The following is a 23,931-nucleotide window of genomic DNA, read 5'->3' as shown; positions in this document are numbered from 1 at the left end:
TGGGAGTGTGCACGTGTGTCTAAGTGCACGTGTGTGTGTGGATCTGCGAGCATGTCTGTGTATGAGTGTGTGTGTGTATGTGTGTGTGTGTGCGCGCGCGCGCGCGCGACGGGTCGTGCGATCTGCGAGGAAGGCATTCCAACGCAGAACAGGGCGGCGGGGGCCTGCTTCTACTCCTCTTCAGTCGATCCCCACTCCTAGGAAACGAGAACTCTGCCGCGCGTGCAGCCAGACGCTTCCTGCAGAGTGTTGGCTCCGCATCGTGGAGGTGCAGGTAAAGGCCAAGCCCGTAAACGCGGCTCCGGGGGCAGCCACATTTCCGCGCCTTCCTAGGACAGCCGGCCAGGGGCGACCTCGGGCGGCGGGTGGGGCGAGGCCGGCGGCGAGCCGGCCCGGCATCCCCGGCCTGTCCCTTTAACCCCGCCGCCGGGCGAGAGCACGTGAGCGGGGCTCCGGGTGGCACCCGGGCGCCGCCGCCGCGGAGGCAGCTGTATTTCGAACGCTGCCTCTGGCCCACGGCCAGGCGCCTTGGCTCGGCGGTCCGCCTGGCCTCCCTCCTCCTCATACTTTTCCTAGGGCGCAGCCCCCTCCCCTTTATCCGCCCACGATTAGAGGTGGGCACTCCCCCCCATCCCGCCGCCCCCTCCCCAAGCGCGCGCACACACACACACACACACATACACGCACACGCACACACACACACATACATACACACTCTCATCCCGCTTGAATCCTGGGGCAGGAACTCAGAAAACTTCCAGCCCGGGCAGCGCGCGCTTGGTGCAGGACGCAAGAGCAATCAGCCCGTCCCCCTCCGACTCCCCGGTGCCGCTGCCGCCCGCTCCCGCCACCCGAGGAGGCGCGGTGCCACCCACCGCTCCGTCCCCTGCCCGCGCTCAGTGCCCGACCCGATCCCGGCAGAATCTCCCCATCCTCCCTCTGCTTTCCGACTGCCCAAGGCGCTATTTGTTTTCTCTCTCTTTCTCTTTCTTGCTCTGCGAGCGCGGAGCGAGGGGGAAGAGGAGGAGGAATTCTTTCCCCGCCTAACGTTTCAAGGGACACAATTCACTCCAAGTCTCTTCCCTTTCCAAGCCGCTTCCGAAGTGCTCCCGGTGACCGCAACTTCTGATCCCAAACTGAGAGGGTAGCCTCCCAACTTGAAACACTCTTTTCCTTCTCCTTCGCTCTCCGCCTCCTCTCGCTACCTCCACCGTCACCTCCACCTCCGGCACCCACCCACCCTGCCGCCGCCACCAGCAGCGCCTCCTTCTCTCCTCCTCCTCCCCTCTTCTCTCTTGTTGGCAGCCGCTGGACGTCCGGTGTTGATGGTGGCAGCGGCGGCAGCCTAAGCAGCAGCAGCCCTCGCCGCACGCCAGCTCTCGCCCAACCCGCCTCGTTCTCCAGCCCTACCTCGCAGTCTCCCGAAAGGTGCTGGGCAGATTCCGGGCGTCAGAGGCGAAGCGGCTGCAGCGGCGGTAGGAGCGGCGGCGGCAGCGGTAGCGGCGGCGGGAGGCAGGATGAGCGCACGCGGTGAAGGCGCCGGGCAGCCGTCCACTTCAGCCCAGGGACAACCTGCCGCCCCGGCGCCTCAGAAGAGAGGACGCGGCCGACCCAGGAAGCAGCAGCAAGTCAGTACGCGGGCGGGGTGCGGGCAGCAGCCCACCTCCGCTCCCTCCGCGAGGGCCCCGCGACCCGCGGCCACCCGAGCGCGGGAGTCCAGCCGCCGCGGCCGCCGCACGCCGCCGCGGGGGCGAGCTACGGAGTCCCGGCGCGAGTGCGCGGCAGAGCCCCGGGCGCCCGCGCCCCTCTGGGCCGGGAGGTGGGAGCCACGGCGGGCGGGCGGCCGGGTGCGGGCTGGAGGCGGGGTCGGGCGAAGCGCGTCTTCGGACTTTCGCTATTGTGCCCGGCCCGAGTGGCGCGGTGTCTCCTGGTGACGGGAAGCGGCCGGGTCCGACAAGCCGGGGCTCGCCAGGCACTTTCCGAGCCGCTTTGCAGTGGCCCGGGGGTTAGGGGTACTCTGGCGGGTCAGGGTTGGAGGGGCTGAAGCCTCGGGGGCCGGAGGCTCTTTCTCCCGCCAACTGGGGCTGCTCGCTGGCCGGGGACTGGCGCGCCGCAGCCGCCCCCTTGGCGCCCTCCCCAAGTTCTCGGTGGCCTGAGACTCGCGCCCTCCCGACAAAGAACTCGTGGGCCCGCCCGGTTCTCCTAGGGCTCTTTAAATGCGGCCGCTGCTGAGGTGTCCCAGGAAAGGGGCTGGCTACAGGAGACCCTGGGTCCCCACGGGATAGGATTAAGTAGTTCAGCCAAGGGCGCGGTGGCAAGCAGTGTCCGAGAGGGTGCACGGTAGCTAGGGTCACTTCCTCGCCAGGCGCCCAGTCCCCCTTTTGCCTTGGGTGCCGCGCCTCAGAGCTGCAGACCTGAAACGTCCTTCTCCAGAGCGAGTGACTGGGGGTTGGGAGGGGACGATCGAGGGGCGCCCGGGACCCCGCGGAGTGGAGGGTTTTGTCTGCGGATGCAACCAATTAAGCGTGTAGCCTGCGCTTGCGGAGCTGCGCGCAGCGCCCGGGGTGGAGGGGTTTTGTTCGCAGCAATTTCCAAGCCTCCGCGGGCAAGGATGGAGCGGGACTTGTCTATTGAGAACATTTAAACTCCGCTTCCGTGGGGTTTAAAGCTACTTCTTCGTTCTTTAGCCTTAAAGCGCTTCCTTCATGGCAAATAGGCCTATTAGAAAATAATCCTAGAGTCCCAAAGCTGCCCGAGAGCAAGGTGGGGAAGGCGAACAATGTTTGCTTGCCAGTGCGTTTTAGAAAAACTGCTGTACCTTTTTGAAATCATCAAAGGAAACAAGCCAATCTAGAGGCCCCTGAGTTTTCCCGCTCTGCCCGGGCGACACTTTACATCGCGTTAGGATCCTGTTTTACACCTCCCAGGAAGTCACTGCCCTTCCCCCCGCTCTTGTTTCCCACACACCACCCGGCTCACTCTAACTACTAATTGCCCCCCACCTCCAAAAAATAATCCAAAAGAAATTGCAGTGGGGTCTGGAGGTGATTGGAGGTTTTACCTTTGAGTTAAGGCAGAGTTCACAAAGAAAGAAAAATGTGTCTCCTATGTGTTTGCTACGGATGTGCCCACTGGAGCTAGTGGTCCCACAGAAGCTTGCAGGAAACCTTCCTCAGAATCTCTAAATAGGATGCGAATTTTCATTGAAGACTTTTATGCATTTTAAGCTAATTCTCATTTAATAACCGAATCTGAATGAGATGTAAATTGATGATTCACTGGATAAATATTTAGAATCTGGAATATTAATCATCGCATTCTCTTAACCACTTGAGTATTTACTACTTGGCATAGAAGCCGTTTAAAGTTTTGCTAAACCTATTGATAGTTTCAATTTCTCCTTCCCAGACACTCCCATTCCTCCTTACTACCCACCCCCCATCCCTTTTATTAGTTTTCTTCGGTACACCCCCATAAGGGTTTTCTCAAAAGAAAGTTTTGGAGAAAATATTTATTTTTATCAAAAGACATTTAAATCTAGACTGGAGACCATTCCTACATCTCCAATTGGCAGTGAAGAATTGAAGCAATTACCTAGATAATTCAAGCAAAGCCTCCCACGACAGATTTACCATAATTATTTGGAAATTTCAGGAGGAATGGAGTTATTTTAAGTTGAAGAACTTGGATAATTGCTCCAGTATTTCACTCAGTGTGTTGATTGAGTTATAACTGACCTACAATATAGATATACAGAATGATCAAAAGCCACCTTTTTCAATATGGGAGATTGTTGAAATATTTCTGATGTTAGCTTCATATTTCTGTTGTTTAAAATGCTGGTATAGTGGAGAGTAGTATTTGTGTAAAATGCTTATTATTTCTATGCGTTGCCAAATACACAGCCTTGCATATTTTACACCTTAAAATGTATAACTTTTTTTCTAGAACAAGCAACCTTTGAACAGTCAGCCTTTGTTACCTTTTTCGGGTTGAAATAGAATCTAGCTTTCATATGCGAAATAGAATTTCCTCTATGAATTCTTGGATTACAAGTATAGTTATTTCCCCTTTCTGTAAACTCTGTACCATCATCATCCGTTTATGCTTGAACTGAATGTGTTCCAACAGTTCTGTTGAGCAGCACAGGCAGAAAATACAACTATAGAGTCAGGGTCAATTTCTTTCAGCCATTCTTGCCACAGCAGCATTTTTTTTCCCCCCGAAACTAGGAGCCAACCGGTGAGCCCTCTCCTAAGAGACCAAGGGGAAGACCCAAAGGCAGCAAAAACAAGAGTCCCTCCAAAGCAGCTCAAAAGGTGAGATTTCTTACGTCCTCCCAACTTTCTCAACGCCCAGAGGAACCTCCCTGTAATTTTCCCATTCTAGATCCGCACCTAAGGATTTCTCCCAAGTGGGTAACCCAAGACTCATTTCCTACCTTTAATATTGGTGAGATTTTCAAGCAGATACTTAGTATAAAAAGTTCATGAAGATGCTTACAGTGCTGTTTTTAAACAATCACCAAATAATAAGAAACTTAAAACGGAGATGGGAGGGGGAGGTGGGGGAGTGGAGAATGAACAATTAAGATTTGCACCAGTTGTGAAATAGTTAAAAACAAATCAAAGCTATAGATTTTGTCTGGTGGTGAAGTTTTTGCAATTTCCTTAAAAAATAATAAAGATTAATTTACTTTGTGCTTATTTACATGATTATTGGAAAACCAAATCCCACTATTAAAGTTAAGTACTTTGCCAAATAGATGATAATTAGAAGTAAATCCAATTATGGGATTCTGGAAAAAAATTTTCACTAATTTTACTGCTTTAAATGTGCTGATAAAGTACCTTGTTTGTTTACAATAAACCTACAATATAATATATCATAATCTCTCAAAAGGCTTTCCACCTCAGGTGATAGAGAAATGTTCTGAATAGGACAATGAGAAATTTTTTAAACAAGTATTTGACTCATTTATTGTATATTTTTGGGCAGGATAGAACCCAACCAAGTGTAATTTCCAGTGTTTTTCTTTATAAATTTTAAATTGCAGTTTAAAAACTTCATGTTTGGTGGTATTTGAGCTAACAAAGAAGAAATATCTCAGGGTCAATGCGTAGACAGAGAAGGGAAGGTGAAGATAAAATTCACATTTTTTAAGCTTTACAAATAAATCAGAAAAAAAGTTTCTGTATTTTATTTGTGGGTTTGTATGCTCGTTAAAAACAAAGGTTCAAAATTCAGAAGTAAGTTTTGATATATCTTTACAGTCGATTTGAGTACACCATGTACAGTATTTGTTGAAAATGACTGTATGCTCATCTCTTGAGGATTAATGTTTTGTGTGGTTTTCTCTGTGAGTGTGAGCACCTACCATATTATATTTGATAGTTTTCAGTGTTGTAGACTTCCATAGCAACCAGTGATACATATAAAGTTATTTAGGGAGCAACTATGAGTTCTTCTCTGTTTTGTTTTAACAGTCTTGAACAGAGTTGAAAGGGCAGATTTCTGATATATTTAAATAGAACTGCTTCTCAGAGTGAAGATTTAATTGTACTCATATTTAATCACTAAACATTGAAGTAGCTCTAAATTATCTTGTCATTTAAAAGTGCCTATGTAATCTGATATTACTAATATGAATACTTACTATTTGTTTTTTTACCTGCTTTATTCAATTTTAAAAAAGGGCCAATTTAACATAGGGTTTTTTTTTTGTTGCATTAAGTTAATTTTATCTTACTTTTACTCTAATGGAATGGCAAAGAAATATCTTGGTAGCTAGCTGACAAACATTTAAACTATGATGTAATTGCTCTGAAAAATGCATCATAACATCTCCCAGGAAGAAATCTGTAAATCTCATCATAAATAAATTATTTAAAATTCAATACAAAAAAAGGGAAAATGAATTACCTCTCATATTTTACTGTATTACTCTTTTTCTGGAACGAGTAAAAAGGTGCTTCCATCACCTTCTCTTCAGTTTGAAAAGTTTGCCACTGACTAGCAAAATCTTTATTGACAAAAGGAAAGCTGAGACTTGTGCCTAATTTACCACCTAAAGCAAAATAACAAAAAGTTGGTTTCTTCCCAAGTAAGGTTTGACTTATTTTTAGTTACTTTGGTGATAGGCATTTATAAATGACCCTTAGGCTATTCATCTTTCTGATAATTCTTCATGTGTATGCACATAGTATTACAACTTCCAGAACAGAAGTAGGCTTTCTTTTTCCGAAAGAAATTTTTCTCTGAAATCTTCCATTCTTCCAGACAAAATTATTTCACACAATTCTGTTATAAAAGTCTCCTTTCTAATAAAAATGGATACGTATTTTTGCTCAGAACCTGACTGTTACATTTCTTCAGTTTTATAAATTACGCTTCATCTGGAGAAGATAACACTTTGCAAAATAATGAATGACACTGATGAATTGTTCATGGCATGTGTAAACTTAAGGTATTTTCACTTTCGAATTGGTATTTATTGAGTTTGCTACTACCCTATGTAAACATGATTATCAAACATATATTTGTTTATTAAACATATGTTGTATTCTAACAAAACATATTTTTGTTAGGACTTTGAAAAGTTATCTTTTTTAGAAAAAGTTACATTGTTCATAACATGCTAGACTGACCAGAGTAGAGATGAGAAGTCTTCTATGATTAATAAATTGGGAATTCTCCTGCAAACTGAGACTCACCAAAATGGAAACTATATAACAAAACCTGGTAAGTATATAAGAGAACAGAACTCTAAAATTAGAGGAGATACAGTGTACACTGGGATACTGATGATGTTGTATGTTTAAAATTTCTTGCTGCTTGGAGTTTCTTTACTTACAAAGTTTGTGTTTGGACCCAGTAACTGGCCTTGGGGCATTTGAAAACAAAACTGCTTGTTGGAAAATTAGCAGTGTGACACTTGACAATGCATGAGGAAAGTTGCAAGACCAAGTGGAGGACTACTAAATTAGCAATCACTTTAATTTCAGGTCATATTCAATATAAACTTGATTTGTGTAATATATAAAACAAACATTTATAAAAACATAATTTGTTATGCCTGGAACTTTTGGAAGAGAAGATAATTATTCTTCACTTTGCTTCTATTCCGTTATGACAAATTCCCATGGATAACCATTATGTAGAAATTCTAGTTATTCCTAAGAACACCAATCTGAGTGCTCAAAGTTCATCCCTGAACCAGTTTCATATTGTTATCTTAATAAAAGAAATCAGAAGTTAATGTTTTCCTGAATAAATAATTTATTCGTGTGAGTATGTGTGTGTCTGTGTGTGTGTCTTGACCCTTTTATTTATGTCTTAGTTTGAGGTATACCTGTGACCAGTTGGCTCTTAATTTCCTTTTTGTTTTATTTTGTTTTCCTCTCCTGTTTGTGCTGGATGGAAATACTTTGTATTTTCACATTTCTCATGTTTGGAGAGAAGAAAGATACCATCTCCTTTATGTTTAGTTTAGGGTTTTTGTTGTGCCTGTTTAATGAGAGAACACTGGAGGGGTTTCTTTCACTAATTCTCCAGTTTTTAAGGTCACAAGTCAAATTCATCTGTAAGTCAGGCCAATTGTCATTCAGGTACTTTTAGGGAAAAAAAAAATTCTGAGATTGAATTAATTTTAATAGGAAGAATTGCGTATAAAAAAGATCTCAGGTGTGAGATAGCCCTACTTCATGATATCACAGATTTGCTTGAACTTCCTTTTGACTTTAGGTTGTAGTGAAGAGAAATAAAGAGCAAAGTACAAAATGAAAATACCATCTAGGTAAAGTATACTTCAAATAATGTGTTCAGGCAGACACCTAATTTATATTTTCCACTTGCCTAAACAAAGAAGACTTGATACGAATTGGATACTATAGAGGAAGATTTGTGCTCCTTTTCTAATCATGTTCCTAGGAGGTTGGTTGATTTTTCACAAATGATTACTAACACCAAGCACAGATATTTTAGGATGAGAGAATGGGTTTTCCTCATCATTTCAGTTAAATATTAGCGCATAGATGCGGAGCAAGGACATGATTTTTTACGGGATATAGTAGGTCGAGCTGAAGAGGGGAACCAAAGGCATCGTTATAGGTAAGTCAGGGAAAGATGGTGTAGGCAGTTGTCATACAATTCCAGCCTATGGCGTCTATGTTACTAGTACGCGTTATTTTGAGTTCCTCTGTGTTTTTATGGGCAAGTAACTTCCACTGGGACTCAGGGCTCTATCTAAGCATACAGATAAATCCAGTCAGGTGGAATTATGTAAAGCCCAACTGTTGTCTCCATTATCTTGGTATTTTAGGCTGTCTTACCTAAACAGTTGACTCATTTTTTTTTTTCACTTAACTTTGCCAGAGAGGACCGAGCCTTAATGTATCAGTAAATTCTCTCTCACAATGCCTTTGAGTCATCGTAGATTATGATCCAAATATGGAAGATTCAAATACATTTGAGTTATTTTCTGAAATCACTTTACTTCAAGGAACCCAGAGATCTCATTCTTTGCCAGTTATTCTTCTGAACTTTTTCATCGAAAGCCCCTCATTACTTTGACTGACTTCCAGCTCTGGTTCATTTTTATCTCAAGGTCTCAACAGATCATTTTGCTCAAGAGAACATAACAGATTGGTATTCTGTTGCATTTCAGTTCTTTTTTGAGACTAGATGGATGCTGAAGAGCATTTTATGTCAGTTAAATCATTCAGACCCATCTTATCTTGTTAGCTGACTTTCTGCAGTTTCCAGAGCTTGCACTGGAACCATATAGCTTGGCACAAGGGTGGAACAATGAATTTTATATCCTAGATGCTGAGAATTTTAGCTCTGAATTTTTATAGTGCCAACCAGGAGAAAAAGGTGAATGGAGAACTGATTCCATTTTAGGCTGCTGCTTTATTATTCTATATTGCTTTAATCCACTGAACAACGCTGAATGGCATCTTCTAAATGATTTAGCAAGGAGTAGTCACAGCCATTTTTTTCTCCAGGATAATGTAGGGAGTAGTTTGCTCGGAAGGTCGCCCTTATGAACTCTCATATCATTGCTATTGATTTTTCTGATTACAAAGGAGGGAGAGGAACAGTTAAAGAAGAGAATCCTAAACTTTGAAAATAACTTTTCCTGTTATTTTGGCCTTGGCTTTAATTTCATGTTTGTATAGGTGAAGACAGGCATGTGTAAATAATGACATGGGAGTTGACAACAAGGACTTCCTTGGGGAAAATGAGCATGAACTACAATGGATGATAGAATTCACTTTTATTTCTTTTTTGGAAAATATGTAGCAATGGCAAACTTGTAATGTCTTTTAAAGACTAAAAATAGTTGCATGTACAGTTTGGAAACCCATAGAACTAGATGAGCAAAAAGGTGAAGTGGCAATTACTTAACATTTAACGTGACTGATTAGTCCAGTTGATTTTGATGCCAGTGCACGTTGATTTACACTCTTTATATTTTTGAAAGAGCTACTAAAAGAAATAAAATGTGACTCTACACTGTTTTTCGATGGCTCCCTATGCTCTAAAGTCAGCAGGTCTTAGTCATATATACATATACATGGAAAGATACATGAAAACAAAGCCAGGTACTACTAAGCCCAAATCTTTTTCTAGCTCTTTTGTGTGTGTGTGTATACAGATGCACTGATTGATTTGGAGTGGGGCATTCTGGTTTTTATGCATTATCACAGTATGATGTGAGCATTTAGAATAGCAAAAAATTAATAGCTATCTAAATTTGACCCAGAAGTCAGAACTGGCTAATGCGCTTGGTTCCCAATCTCAGCTCTTGTCTATGTCTTTATAGAAAACTTGGAAATATTTTACTTTTAACTACTCATTTGATTTCCACCCTAGAAGTTTTTTTAAAAAATTTCCCCATGGCTACTTCATTTTGTACGGGACTGTCTCCCAGAAGAACAGACCCTTTATTGCCTTGAAATCAGATGGGGTCTCAGTTCCACCACTTAAGAACATGGGCAGATTGCTTAATCGCCCATATAAACAGGGGTAGTAATAGCTGCCCTACTTAAATAAGATAATGCTCAGAAAATCACTCAGTACTTTGACTGGAAACTTACAAAATTGGGAGGTACTCCTTTTAAGGGTAACATTTTAAAATATGGAGGGAGTTAAGAAATTACATTTGACTACCTACTAAATGCTGTAGCTTTTGTCAGGCTTACCTTCCATATACATTAGCTCCTTTAATCCTTTGATGTAGGCATTATGGTCTTCATTTCACAAATGAGAAAACTGTGATTCAGAGATGTAAACTGTGACATGTCTAATGTTCAGCTCCAGTAAATGGGAGTACCTGGGCTTGAGTTCAAATCTAATTCTAAAGCTTATGATCTTTCCACTGTTATGCGGTGTCAAATATCTCATAAAGTATTTGCTACAAGGTAGATTATGTTTTCTCCAGTAACCAGAAATGTAGGTTGTAAGTTAGGTTTTGAGAAATCTTCGGAGGGGAGTTCTCTACAAGCTTATAAAGGGATTGGCAATATGTGCTTACTGCAACCCATTCCTGGCCCCCAAATAAACCAGAAGGCTATGACGTTGGAGATCATGGCACACCCAGAAGTTGTTTTATTTGTTAAATGAAGGGGCTGGATGAAATGTCTTCTAAAGCCCTACCAAGCTGTAGAATTCTAAAGGTGAGAGGGAAACAACAGGGAAACACACAGGTGATATAAACACCAGTGTTTCTTTCTTTCCTTCCTTCATGCAATAATTATGCAGTGAGCACATCTTATGCACCAGACACTAATGCTAAGCACTGTTTCCAAGATCAAGAGTTCTATTTGCTAGATGAATTTCCTTTTTTAATTAATTTTTTAGTGCTCATACATGTAAGAGCCTGGAGTACCAAAACTTCTTAGAGAAAGATATAATTACATTTCCCATTTAATAGTCTCCCCAATCCTCATGAACTTGCTTCTAAAGCATCTTATAAAATTAAATACACAGTTCTGAACTTACACTTTTTTAAAAGGCAAAAATAAGAATGAAGACAAGCCAGGAGGGAATAATACTTTTAACATATGATGGTTGCAGACGTTAGTATAACAGGGCTGATAATAGTCTGAAATTCAGTTCTTACAAATGCAGAATTCCCACCCTCTCTCCCTACTCCCCCGCCCTGAGATAAGCAGTAAGTACTCAGAATAAGTTATTGTCTGAATTATACATGGGTTTGTAGTGTGGAACCAAATTCCACTCTGGCTAAGGAAAACCAAATATACACTTACACAGTATTGCATATGTTAACATATTAAAAACAAAACAAGCCCCCGAAATGTTTTGTTTTCTATTGAAAAATAATATTCCGAAGAGCATTAAACACAGGGAGAAAAGTTAAAGCCAGTGTTTTCCAATATGTAAAATTCCTGGATCTATGCTGGTTTACGAAGGAAAATCCTAACTGGTTTTGCAGCTTTTGTGAAGTTTGATCAGAATGATTAAATAATGTGGGTTTTAAGGAACAATGAAAACCTCCCAGATCGACGACACACAGCACAGCTAATGTGTTTCTTCTAGATGTCGTCTCAGAAGAGGGTTTCAGTTTACATGTAATACTGGCCCCAAGACCAAGGAGCAAGTTTGCTTTTAACAAGTCCAAGTGATAATCGTGATATTTTGCCCTTTAGTTAATGGTGCGAATTTTATTTTTGAATAGACTTTTTGTAAATGGGATGCTCGTTTTTAAGTCCTCTTGTTTGCAGGGCTTTCTCTCTCTTACGAGAGATTTGTTTTCTCTGACTTTAAAATGCAGTGAAACCCTCTTAGAAAACAACCCTCTTTTTAACAGACTTTAGATACACCCGGATCACATCATGGCCCCGGTACATAACCACCATACAGAAAAGCCTGGTGTAGCACTGTTAGCTTTTAAGATCAGCAGTCTCCTACTCTCAACCCCACCTACCATCCCCATGCCCATTAGAAAGGATTTCTATCTTCCATGTTTGTATTATTTACTACTGAGTAAACTGTGCAACCTTACAGTTGCTCCTAAAGGGTAAATCAGACACTACTTCTGTATTAGGGAATTTTGTACTCATATAACTCGTGATGTACTAGCCAGAGGGTCTCTTAAGAGCTTCATTCTTAAGGTGATCTATGGGTGTAATGGAATATTTGCATTGATTGAACCTTCTATGAGATTGGACTAACTTAAAGGAAAACTTTCCCTTTAAGAGTTCCATCTGGTTAGGAGTGAAAGAACATTTATTGAGCACCTCATTTACGGCAGCCACTTCACTCCTCACTCCTCACCGGAGGTGTTATCTCCATTTCACACCTGAAACCAAATTAAGGTTTTCAGGGACCTGCCCAAAGTCATAAAGCTAACATGGCGGAGCAGGGATTTGAATCTAAGCTTTCCAAAGTGGAATCTGTGTTCCTTTTGAGATCTCCCTCTCTCCCTGAGACAACACTCAGAAAGAGGGTGTGATTCACTGGGCCCTCCTGGCTTTCACTTAATTTAACTCATGCCCTTATGACCGAAGGTAAGACAGGACCACTAACCCTTGACAAGGAATGATTCCTTTGTGGAGCCATTCAAAGTAGTAACCCCTACTACTATGATTCAGAGTGCCCAAATCTGACTCTTAGGTGGAGCTGAGTCAGTGACAATTTTCGTTAACTAAAATATCTCCTCATAGCAGCAAATGCATGTAACCTAAAGGGAGGTAGCGTTGTCAGGACAGTGAGAGCCCTGGCTTTAGAGTCCAACAGAACTGGGTTCCAATCCCAGGCTTGCCATTTACCAGCTTTGTGTGTGACCTGAGTTATTCAGCTAGCCTTTCTAAGACTTAATTGCCCGTTTGCAAACTAAGAGAAATAATAACAGCTACCTTACATGGAGGGCTGTTGTAAAGATTAAAATAACACATGCGAATGACTTAGCCCAGTGCCTAGGGTATTTTAAATGCTCAATAAATGTGAACTAACATTATAATCATACAAAGTTTGGGTTAATTCATGGAACCTGTTAGATAGGTCAGGAAGATATTTGGTGAGAAATCTTGTGACTTAAAAATCTTATTTTGTCTATGTACCTGTGTATCTTTGTATCTCTCTGTGTATCTATCAATCTGTCACCTATCTCCATCTATTTTTACCAGATTGAAGGGAGAAAAGAGAGTCATTTGGCAGTGTAGACAGTTATAATAGGTAATTTTAGTATCGTTGTACCAAGTACTTGCTGCTAACCCAGGTAACAAAAGTAAAATGCAAAATGAGTTATCCTGGCTTAGGTTACCTGTATTTTTGTGTTTATATAGCCTTGAGATGATTCTCATACACAGAAGAGGATGTACTAAGTTTTCTTTACTCTGAAAATGGAAATTATAAACATGTATTTTTTTTTTTTTTGGCTGTGTTGGGTCTTTGTTGCTGTGCGCAGGCTTTCTCTAGTTGCAGTGAGAGGGGGCTACTCTTCGTTGCGGTGTGTGGTCTTCTCATTGCAGTGGCTTCTCTTGTTGCAGAGCACAGGCTCTAGGTGCGTGGGCTTCAGTAGCTGTGGCACACAGGCTCAGTAGTTGTGGCACACGGGCTTAGTTGCTCCGCGGCATGTGGGATCTTCCCAGACCAGGGATCAAACCCGTGTCCCCTGCATTGGCAGGCGGATTCTCAACCACTGCGCCACCAGGGAAGTCCCTATAAACGTGTATTTTTATAGAAAGTGCATGTGATATGTGTGTGTTGGTGTATTTGGGGATTGGAGTAGGCGTGATAAACACAGGGAAATTATAATATTAAAATTTTACTCAAAAGGGAAAAAAACAACTGTGATACCAGAAAAATCTTCTGTGAAGTAAAGCAATGAACAAACTGTTAAGATAGTTAGAAATATATTCATGTCAGGTTTGTGTTGAGTGTGGAATTGTTAATTGTTAATAATATACATTGTTTATTAATTATTATTTTTAGCATCCCTTGTTTCCATCTCAGAGAAAAACATTGATGATTTCTGCCAGCTTTTTTTTTTCTCTCTCTGCTTTGGGTGAACTGATTGACAGGTGTTTGTTTGGGGCAAGGAATAGGAAATTAACTATGTAGAAGTGTGCTAATATTTGTTTTTTTGAGTTAGAAGCCTATATATTTTCACTCACATTTAGATTTGCTTTTGCCTAACAATGTGGGTAGAAGTGGTTTGTAAATTGTACAGTAATATATCAATGTTAATTTTGGTAATTTTAGTTGTGATATGGAAAGAAAAATCATCATTTAAGAAACATTAATTTTCTAAAAGTCCACTTTACATAATTATGGATATGTGGGAATAATTTTTTTTGATTACAGGTAGAAATAAGGGCAAAATGGCTTTTAAAAAGCATTTTCATGCATTTCAGAGATTACTCCAGGGGAGTCTATTAGGGTGAGGGCTGCATAGATCTCTCTTTGCATCATGCAATGAAAAATGGAGAAGATGAACCTTCAAGGAGAAAGAGATTCTTAAAGCAATCTTAATACCTTATCTGCAAACCAGAACGTTCTTACTTGAAATGTGTCCCTTGGTGCAGCACTTATAAGAAATGTCAGGTAGAAAACGATATAACTTCCTTTTTCATTTTGCAGAAAGCAGAAGCCACTGGAGAAAAACGGCCAAGAGGCAGACCTAGGAAATGGGTGAGTAGTAAGATAAAATTTCTGTTCTTTTTTAGTACTGAAAAATTTCTGTTTTTTTTTTAATAAATGACTTTTATTTTATCGATTCCATGAATTTCTAACTTCTGATATGATGCATCTTTGAAAGGGTTAAGGCAAGAAGCATATTATCACCACCTCTTACCCTCAGGCTCCAGGAGTTTCCTCAAAACACTTTTCTTTCCTGGGAGTGTCTCCTTTTTCTATCTCTTATCAACATGAAAAGAGTCTCCACTCTTCCTTCAAATGGGGTAACAATGAGATGACTTGTTCCCTGGGTTGAGTAACTAAGGTTAAAGGGTATTATGAAACATTGGAAGTTGATTACAAATGGTGATAAAATTCAGATGAAATGTGTATGAGATAACTTTTTAACTCTTTCTTTTCATTTCTTTTTGTTGTTGTTGCTGGGATGGTTTGGCCTTGGAAATATCTCATTTTCTAGTGGTTTGTGTTTTCCTTTTCCCGTTGCCTTTGTTAGGAAACCAGGTTTTACGCACCGGTTTTTCTTGCTTCCCTTAGTAGTGATTCTTACATACTGACGGTGGCTTCCATGCAGGTGTACCTGACCCCATAGGCACACAGATCCTGTATCTTTCTGAGGCCAGAAATTCACTGACCACTGAAGAGCTTTGTTAATTTTACCACTTGAACCTTGTTCTTTATGCTGCTACATTACCATGTTCTTCTGGTCTGTCTTTCCCACTGACCGAGGAAAAACGTCTTAAAAACGAATAAAACCATTTCTCAAGAAAGATGAGGGCATCCTCTCTACCCTGGGTCATCTATGATGGCATCTTTGGCCTTGCTTTTCTCTCTTCCATGGTTCCATCTTCATGCTTCATCTTTTCCTGAAGTCCCTTTGCTGCTCTGCTGGATTGTATTTTCCTGTTAGTTTCCATTCTTCTCTCCTCCAGAGTTCTGCATCCCTTTCTATTTATACTTTGGTATTGCCTTTCATTCAATTTATTCATCTTGTATTTTTTTCCCTCTGCTCAACATGTGTTGGGATTAGATTTCTTAGCACAAGGAAATGGGGATGATCTTTAGATTAAAAACATCTCAGTGTTACAGTGTAACCTTAAAGTAAGAGCATTTTATTCAACCTTCTGGTCAATAAATGAATTCTCTCCAAACTTACCCACCAGGTGGTGATCATCTAGACTGCTTGATTACCTTTAATGTTAGGAAACTCACGTCCTCTTAAGGCTGCCTCTTCTTTCCTGGAAAGCTCTGAACATTAGAAAACACTTCCATCTGACTCCCTGTAACTTCTGTTCACTGTTCCTAGGCCTCCCTCCTGGGAATATACAGACTAATTGTTATTACTTTTACTTGTGATAGCTCTTCAGATATTTGAAGGCAATTAACATATACCGTTTGTTCTCTTTTCTGATTTGAATATCTCTAAGCCTTTCAGCTTTTTCCCACGAAGGAACATTCTTCTTCTTCTCCTCTGAGTATGGTTGTTTTTTTTTTTGTCTTTTGTAATATGTCACCCAGAACGAAGTATCATATTCCAGGTGTGGGCTCCATAACCAATGGGTTTATTACCTCTCTTGTTAGACATATGGTTCCAGTTACCTATTACTGTTTCATCAACCACCCCAAAACTTAATAATGTAAAAAAACAAAACAACAAAAAAGCTCATGGATTCTTTGGGTCAGGAATATGGACAGGGCACAACGGAAAGGCTTGTTTCTGCTTCAGGATGTCTAGGGCCTCAGCTGGTAGGACTCAAGCAGCTGGGCGTTACCTCTCATGCTTGGGGTAGAATTTGGAGGCGTCTTTACTCACAGGTGCTTTTGCAGAATTGGCTTGAAGTCTGGGTGCATCTGGGGGTGTCCTGTGGAGCACCCACACACATGGCCTTTCTAACTTGGTGGTCTCAGGGTGGGAAGTCAGCCTTCTGACATACACTCAGGGCTCCCAGAGAGGATGTTTTCCCAAATGAGGAGAAAACTGCAAGCAAGGCCTTTTTTGACCTAGTGTCAGAAGTCAAAAAGTCCTATTCCATTATACTCTAGTGAGCACAGTGTTGACTAAATTGGTATTGGCATACATATCAAATATAGGTCTGCCATTTTCTAAGCATCACAACTAAAAGGACATCGTATCCCATTGAACTCATCAATAAGAAAAACCTATATAAACTTTCTTATAGGCAACAGAATAGGAAATAGGTAAGTTCTTTGAAGTCATGAGATTAATGTTGCTAAAATGAAATGAAACGCATTGTAAGCAAATACAGTGAGATTTAACCAGCACTCAGCTTCCATCAATTGTCCCCCAACCCAGCTTTATTGAGATGTAATTGACATATAACCTTGTGTAAGTTTAAGGAATACAGCGTGTTGATTTGACTTATGTATTGCAAAATGATTACCACAGTGGCATTAGTTAATACCTCCATCATCTCACATGATTACCATTTCTTTTTTTGTGGTGAGAACATCTAAGATCTATTCTCTTAGCAACTTTCAGGTAAATAATACTGCATTGTAAACTATAATCACCATGCGAGATCCCCAGAGCTTACCTTATGACTGGGAGTTTGCACCCTTTGACCAATATTTCCTCATTCCCTCCGCCCACCCCAACTCCCCCCAGGCCCCTGGCAACCACCATTCTACTGTCTGTTTCTATACATTTAGTATTTATAGATTCCACATATTAAGTGATAGACAGTATTTGTCTTTGTCTGACTTATTTCACTTAGCATAATGTCCTCAAATTTCATCATGCAAATGGCAGGACTTCCTCTTTTCTCTGGCTGAGTAATATTCCATGGTATATGTCCACCACATTCCCTTCAGGCACTTATCCGTAGATGGACTCTTCAGTTCCATATCTTGCCTCTTAACTGGTCTTCCTACCTTTCACCTTTTCTACCTTTGGCTCTCCTATGTTTGCCAGTTTAACCTGCATAGGGTACAGTCACATCACTGCTCTTCCTAGAAACTTTCTACGGATCCACAGCTGGCCACTGAATTGATTACAACCTTCCCTAGCTCTTCGAAGTCCCCACAGTTTATACCCACCTCCCTTTATGCCTTTTTTTTCCACCACTCATCCTCACACAGCCGATGTTTCAGCCAAGCTGGAATAAAATATGTAGTAGTTAAAGGATCTATATGGGTTTAATTTTCTCAATGGATTCTTGCTCATTTGGGGGATATCTGGATTCCAGGCACCTGATCTTCATGCTGAATAAGAAGCCCACGTGAAACACCCACCACAAAATCCCTTGCCTTTCTGGGAATAATTGGGCCATCTTCATTGACCCTCATGATTTCTAGTTTTTACTGGCTGTGAGAATGGAAAATATTGTGTAGCTAATTGTTATAAGACCCCGATTTGTTCCCCAAAGAAGAGTTGCTCTACTTAGAAAAGGAAATAGAAGGAAATTGTGTATTTTTTTTCTAGACAGCGTGTTTCCTTTCTGCTTATATATATTCTGTTGGGTAGAGTGTGCGGCCAGTCACAGCAAGGCATTCAGTTCAAGGGCATTCTTTACTGGAAAGCTTGTACTAAAGAAATAAATTATTGCATTTTCCATAGGAAATGAGCCTTGTACTTTACAGTAAGTTCAATTCTTTCCAACAGTGTCACTCACTGATTTCCTTATATTAGAGATATATTTTTGAACTGACAGGATTTACTAGGTACAGGGCCTAAAAGCCAAACTGGTCCCCTTTTATTCTTCTGGGTTGTTTTGTTTTATAAAGTTCTTTTGCTTTTAAAAAGAAGTCTTGTACATTTTATGGTGTCATGTAACAGGGCTGGAAGAAGATATCTACCTTGTAACCCTCTCATCTGATGTGACTGGGATCAGTACTTGGTAGGTTACTCCAAAGTTGATTAACCAAAAGTATGTGGACATAGGAAAGAAGTTTGTGCCAGTCTTGCTTCTACAGGGGATGGAGTGTTGACTAATGCAGTGAGGACGTTAACTAGATTTTGGTTAAGAGCACTTCTCTTATTTACTTTATTCCCCTTTGTTTTTTTTCTGAGTTTGAATCAGATTTCAGATCTATTATTTTGATGAGTTGCTTTGGATTTTCACATTTTTTTGGTCTGGACGAGGTGAGAGGTAAAGGAAGGAGAGAGAAGAGGGACGTAACTTTTCTACTGGTCTTAGAGTCGGGAGCTCAGGATCTGGATTCAGGTGGCTTGGGTTCAAATTCTGGCCCATCACTGGACTAACTAGAATCTTCAGCAAATTACATGACCTTTTTAAAAGCACTTTTAAAAAGTATTTCAACTGAGGTATAGTTGATGTACAATATTATATAAGTTTTAGGTGTATAACATAATGATTCACAATTTTTAAAGGTTATATGCCATTTATAGTTATTATAAGATATTGGCTATATTCCCTATGTTGTACTATCTATCCTTGTAGCTTATTTATTTTATTCATAGTAGTTTGTACCTCTTAATCCCCTACCCCTATCTTGCCCCTCCCCGCTTCCCTCTTCCCACTGGTAACCACTATTTTGTTCTCTATATCTGTGAGTCTATTTCTTTTTTGTTATATTCACTAGTTTTATTTTTTAGATTCCACATATAAGTGATATCGTACAGTATTTGTCTGTCTTTATTTCACTTAGCACAATACCCTCTAAAACTTCATTCATTTTTATGGCTGAGTGATGTTCCATTGTGTATATATGGGTGTGTGTGTGTGTGTGTGTGTGTGTGTGTGTATACACCACGTCTTCTTAATCCATTCATCTGTTGATGGGCACCTAGGATGCTTCTATATCTTGGCTATAATAAATAATGCTGCTCTGAACATCGGGGTGCATGTATCTTTCTGAATTAGTGTTTTCATTTTTTTTTGGATAAATACCCAGGAGTGGAAATGCTGGGTCATACAGTAGTAATGTTTTCAGTTTTAAAGGTCCAATTTCCTCCTCTTTAAGAAGGTGGTAAGAGTGGTACGTTTCTAATAGCATCGTGTGAGGATTAAATAAGGCAGTGATGCAAAGGGCTTAATAGAAGGCCTGGCACATAGTAAGTGCTCAAGAAATGTTTAACATTATTATTAATTCCACTGTACAATTTCATGTAAATATCACTGACAGCCTAAACCCTAATAGCTTATAGCTACCTGTAGCTACACATGGAGTGAGGTGACAGTTGTACATCAAACTCACCGAGTACCCTTGGCGGTATCATTATATCTTCACTATATCTATGCTGAATATCATCAAGTTTAAGACTTGCTTATAAATAATACGAAGGTACATTTTAAATCTATTTGTAGTTAAGGAAAATTATTTATTTATTTATGGCTGTACTGCGCAGAACGAACCTGTGCCCCCTACAGTGAAAGCGTGGAATCTTAACCACTGGAGCTTCAGGGAAGTTCCCAAGTAAGAAAATTTAAATTGCAACTTATAAGCCTTCTAACTGTAGAGGTTCATGCCATGTGTTGTTCATCAATTTGGAAAGTAGTATTTCTGCTGTGTGCCTCAACAGGCACATGCAGAGATGTTCTGGCCTCTTAGAACCTATATAGATTTCAGTTAGTCAGTCCTTCTGCCAGTTGAAACTAGGCATTTCATATTTATTTGCATTTCTCGATTTTGGCTTTAGAATGGAGCCCATCACGTAACTGATTCAGCGATGGAAAATATTTGGAAAAAGTTTTAGAGAGTAGAGCTAAGGCTCAAGAAAATACAGTGCAGTAATAACAATGTTAACCTTGTGTATGAAATGCTCCATCCAGATGTTGCTTAGTGAAGCAGCCAGTGCTTCTGGAGGAAAAGAAGGAAGGACAAAATAATAAAGAATAAATCAGTGGGAACCAGAGATGTTTTTAGGTGTTTTGTTTTCAGAATATCTTTATGAGAAAGGAAATTAACAACAGAAGGGAAATACTCCCCAATATAAATTAATGGTTTGTAAAGAAAAAAAAAAGAAATCATTCTGGAGATACTGAAATTGACCTAGAAATTGATCCAAGGACTAGATGCTGAAGCTTAACTTCAATGGGTCACTAGAAAGTTACTAACAAACCCCAGCTGTTTTCTCGGGTTGCTGATTCTCTTCATTTGTAATGGGGTGTGTGCGGTCTGTTGATTTAAAAATATGCATTTCTATTCCATATCTTTTGGGGGACAGTTCCTTTATTAAAGAACTTGTGATACACAGGAAAGTGATGTAATTTCATTTGTTAGTCAAACATTCTAGATAGGCAACAAGAGCTTTTTGTTTTTCTAAGTTTGTAGAAATCTAGAAACTTACATGATGATTTTAAAATCAAGTAGGAGGAACTAAATCGGAATAAAACCTGTTACAACTAGACTGGTTGAAACTCTTTGGATTTCTTCTAAAGCTCTCAAGCATTAATGTATTGAGGAACCTGGAAATCTAATGTTGAAGTTAAAACATTAGGTTTTCATTTCCATTACTTTTCCCCTCCAGATGTTTGTTACTTTTTTTTTAAACTTTTAGCCATTTGTAATTTAACACTTGCTTTGTTTAAACTGAAAATATTTCTTTGATGTTTAGAGAGGAATATCCAATAATGCATATTGCAGATAATTGTAACTTTTTACTGGAGTCAGAGGGAAAGAAATGACTTTGATAGAATATCAGAAACTGTCTACTAATGGAGTGTGTGAAGACAAAACCATTTTCACTTAGAAACTTGGAAAAATAACATGCTTTAAAAACCGGGAGATGCTTCCTCTAAAGCACATGAGCTTTTGACATATGCTTAATAATTAAGATATAAATCTTCTGATGCTTATAATGTGTTCAATATCAGTAAGCTATATTTTCTGAAACTATCTCCTTTGCAATATTTTGTGATAAAAATGGAGTTTTTTGCAAACCCTAATAGAACTCTGTGGGGAAAAGTGACTTAAGTTGATTTTCTTTTTTTAATAGCTCACTGCAAAATTCCCTAAAATGCTTATATAAAATTGCAAAATTAAATATGAAAACACTAATAACTATATCATACTCAGAAGGCAAGAATTGGATTTGATCATTAGCATTTTGATTTAGTCTCTTTTTTTCCGCTTGTTTCAGTATTGAAGTCCTGTTCTTAATTATTCGGTTAATGATGCCTTTAACAAAGAGACTGATAACCAGCTCTACTTGGTCATCCAGTTCAGTTTGGTATTACCAGCTTCTACCAGATCCTGACCATTCAGGATTATTCAGACATCAACCTTGGGGTCCACTTCTCAAGTGATGCTACCACAATACCACAATAGCCAGGTGGTCTTATTAAACTATAATCAAGGAAGAATATGTTTTTCTCCCACTTGTGGATGAGTGGCAGATTATAGACAGGAGGCAGATCAAATAAATGTCCTGTTTCTCGACCCAAATAATCAAATCAGTAAAATCCTGGCCAAGACAGTTATCTCAGTTTCACTCTAATTAAATGACAAGTACTATGAAATTCAGTGACCATTTTATATGACAGTAAATGTATTTAAGACTTTATCCATACTACCATACACATATTTACCTATGTTCCCCCAAATCTGAGTATTTATGGATGGCAGTAAATATTTCTAAAACACTGGAAACCCTCATATCATATATAAATAAAACTAATATGCCATATATATATATGTTTTTAACTACTCCATATTTCAAGAGAACATTTTTGTTCTGTTTTTAAGAGTGGAATCTGTTTTTATTTTAAGATTTTTTTTTTTAACCAAAGAATTCTTGATTCTAAACTCTTCCATATTTGACACAGATATTTCACTATTTTTTGGCAAAATTTCAATCCAGCGAGATTTAATCAAGCCTACCGTTTCTTCTCTGGACCGAGATAAAGACTGTTTTGATGAGCTGTGTACCTTTGGGCAGGTCGCTCAGTGTGCCCACACTTTTTCTCCTGATAGGAACATTCTATCTATAACTAATGGCTGTCAAGCATTTCGAGTTGTAAAATACAAAAACCTTTATTGCTACCACCAGCTCTATTGTCCAGGGACTGATTGTTGAGTTTGTAAAGGATCCAGCCTCCTGTCTCCTTTTTTGTGTTGTTTTCCCTGCTCCCCCCTGCTGCCTGCCCTTTGGCCATTTCACTGCTCATTAGCGCCTCTGCCAGATGGGGGGGCAGGCCCAGGAACAGGGGTCAACTCTGGTAAAAGGCTTGGTGGGAAGGAGGCTGAGAGTAATGGCATACATAAGGTTTTCAGATTATCTGTCGTACATCCAAGCCACCCCCAAACCCTGTCCTTAGGGGTAAATTCAGTGCAGCCATGACATTGAAATTTGTTTTTTAATTCATTATTTATTCATTCTTATAATCAATGTGATTTTAGAAGTAAGGCATCTTTTTCAGGATGCTATAGGAAGCAAAGTCTCTTTTTTATATTTCCTTAGTATTAATGAGTGGCTGCAGATCAGGCTTGATTTAGCAAGGCTTTGACCTTGTTCAAAGCCAGAAGAATTGCGCTGTCTGCTCTTCCGTTAGACTCAGGTTGGGGAATGACAGTTCTTTAAATTCTGGCAAATGGAGATTGCCTTATGAAGCGGAAAGTGCCCTGTTGGGGTGTTAAAAGATCATAAAGCTCACCCTAGTTGTACGACCAAGGGAAGCCGTGTCATCACTTTGTGCTGTGGTTTCAATGCATTAACCCAGAAAAGGCACTTCGAGTGTCTCTTTGAACATAATATTGTGCAGAAGGCTCAGCGTGTACGATGGACACTGTGGATATAGAAGAAACTTAAGCACTTTGGTTCACTTGTTTGTTTGCTTGTCTCTTGCTTGGCCGGACCATTTAAACCCTAGGGCTCCAATTCCGAGACCTTTGATTCTGTGATTTTCCATTTGTCTAAACATTTTGCTAAAGTCTTCTGGCAATATTATGGATCAAGCCCTGTGCTAGGTCCTGGGAATGTAGAGGCCAACAAAATAGGTGGAGGCTGCCTTTGAGGTGCTCACAACCAAACAGGAAACCTGATGCCAGCCTGTTAGATTAACTACTCTGTGCTTCAGATGTTGGTGAGGGTAAATTAAATTCCATTTCAAGTATTTTGAGCTCTTCAGAATTTAAGTCCTTCTATAGAAGTGATTATGTTGCTTTCCCAATCCTAATAACTCTCTATATTATTATTTGAATTTAGCTGTATGTATAATTTATGAATTAGTTGTACTAGTGGGCCTAGAGTTATATCCTCTCATTATCACCATAGCAAATATCCAGGCTAATATCACATATAGACATGTTTGATTTATCAACATAGTTCAGTTTTATCCAGTTAAGGTA

General features: G+C 40.3%; 1 protein-coding gene across 1 annotated transcript; it reads left to right on the top strand.

Annotated features, from left to right (window-relative positions):
* The first annotated feature begins 1,517 nt into the window (after window positions 1-1,517).
* Window positions 1,518-18,883, top strand: HMGA2 (high mobility group AT-hook 2). Its single transcript, XM_060306958.1, has 4 exons — window positions 1,518-1,628; window positions 4,233-4,319; window positions 14,608-14,658; window positions 18,821-18,883. Exons 1-4 carry the CDS (start codon window positions 1,518-1,520, stop codon window positions 18,881-18,883), a joined length of 312 nt encoding a protein of 103 aa, XP_060162941.1.
* Window positions 18,884-23,931: the final 5,048 nt, after the last annotated feature.

This window comes from Globicephala melas, chromosome 10 (assembly GCF_963455315.2).
Source record: "Globicephala melas chromosome 10, mGloMel1.2, whole genome shotgun sequence".
NCBI classification, from domain to species: domain Eukaryota; kingdom Metazoa; phylum Chordata; class Mammalia; order Artiodactyla; family Delphinidae; genus Globicephala; species Globicephala melas.
Note: the sequence above shows the minus strand (reverse complement) of the source record. Positions and strands in the feature narration are given on the sequence as shown.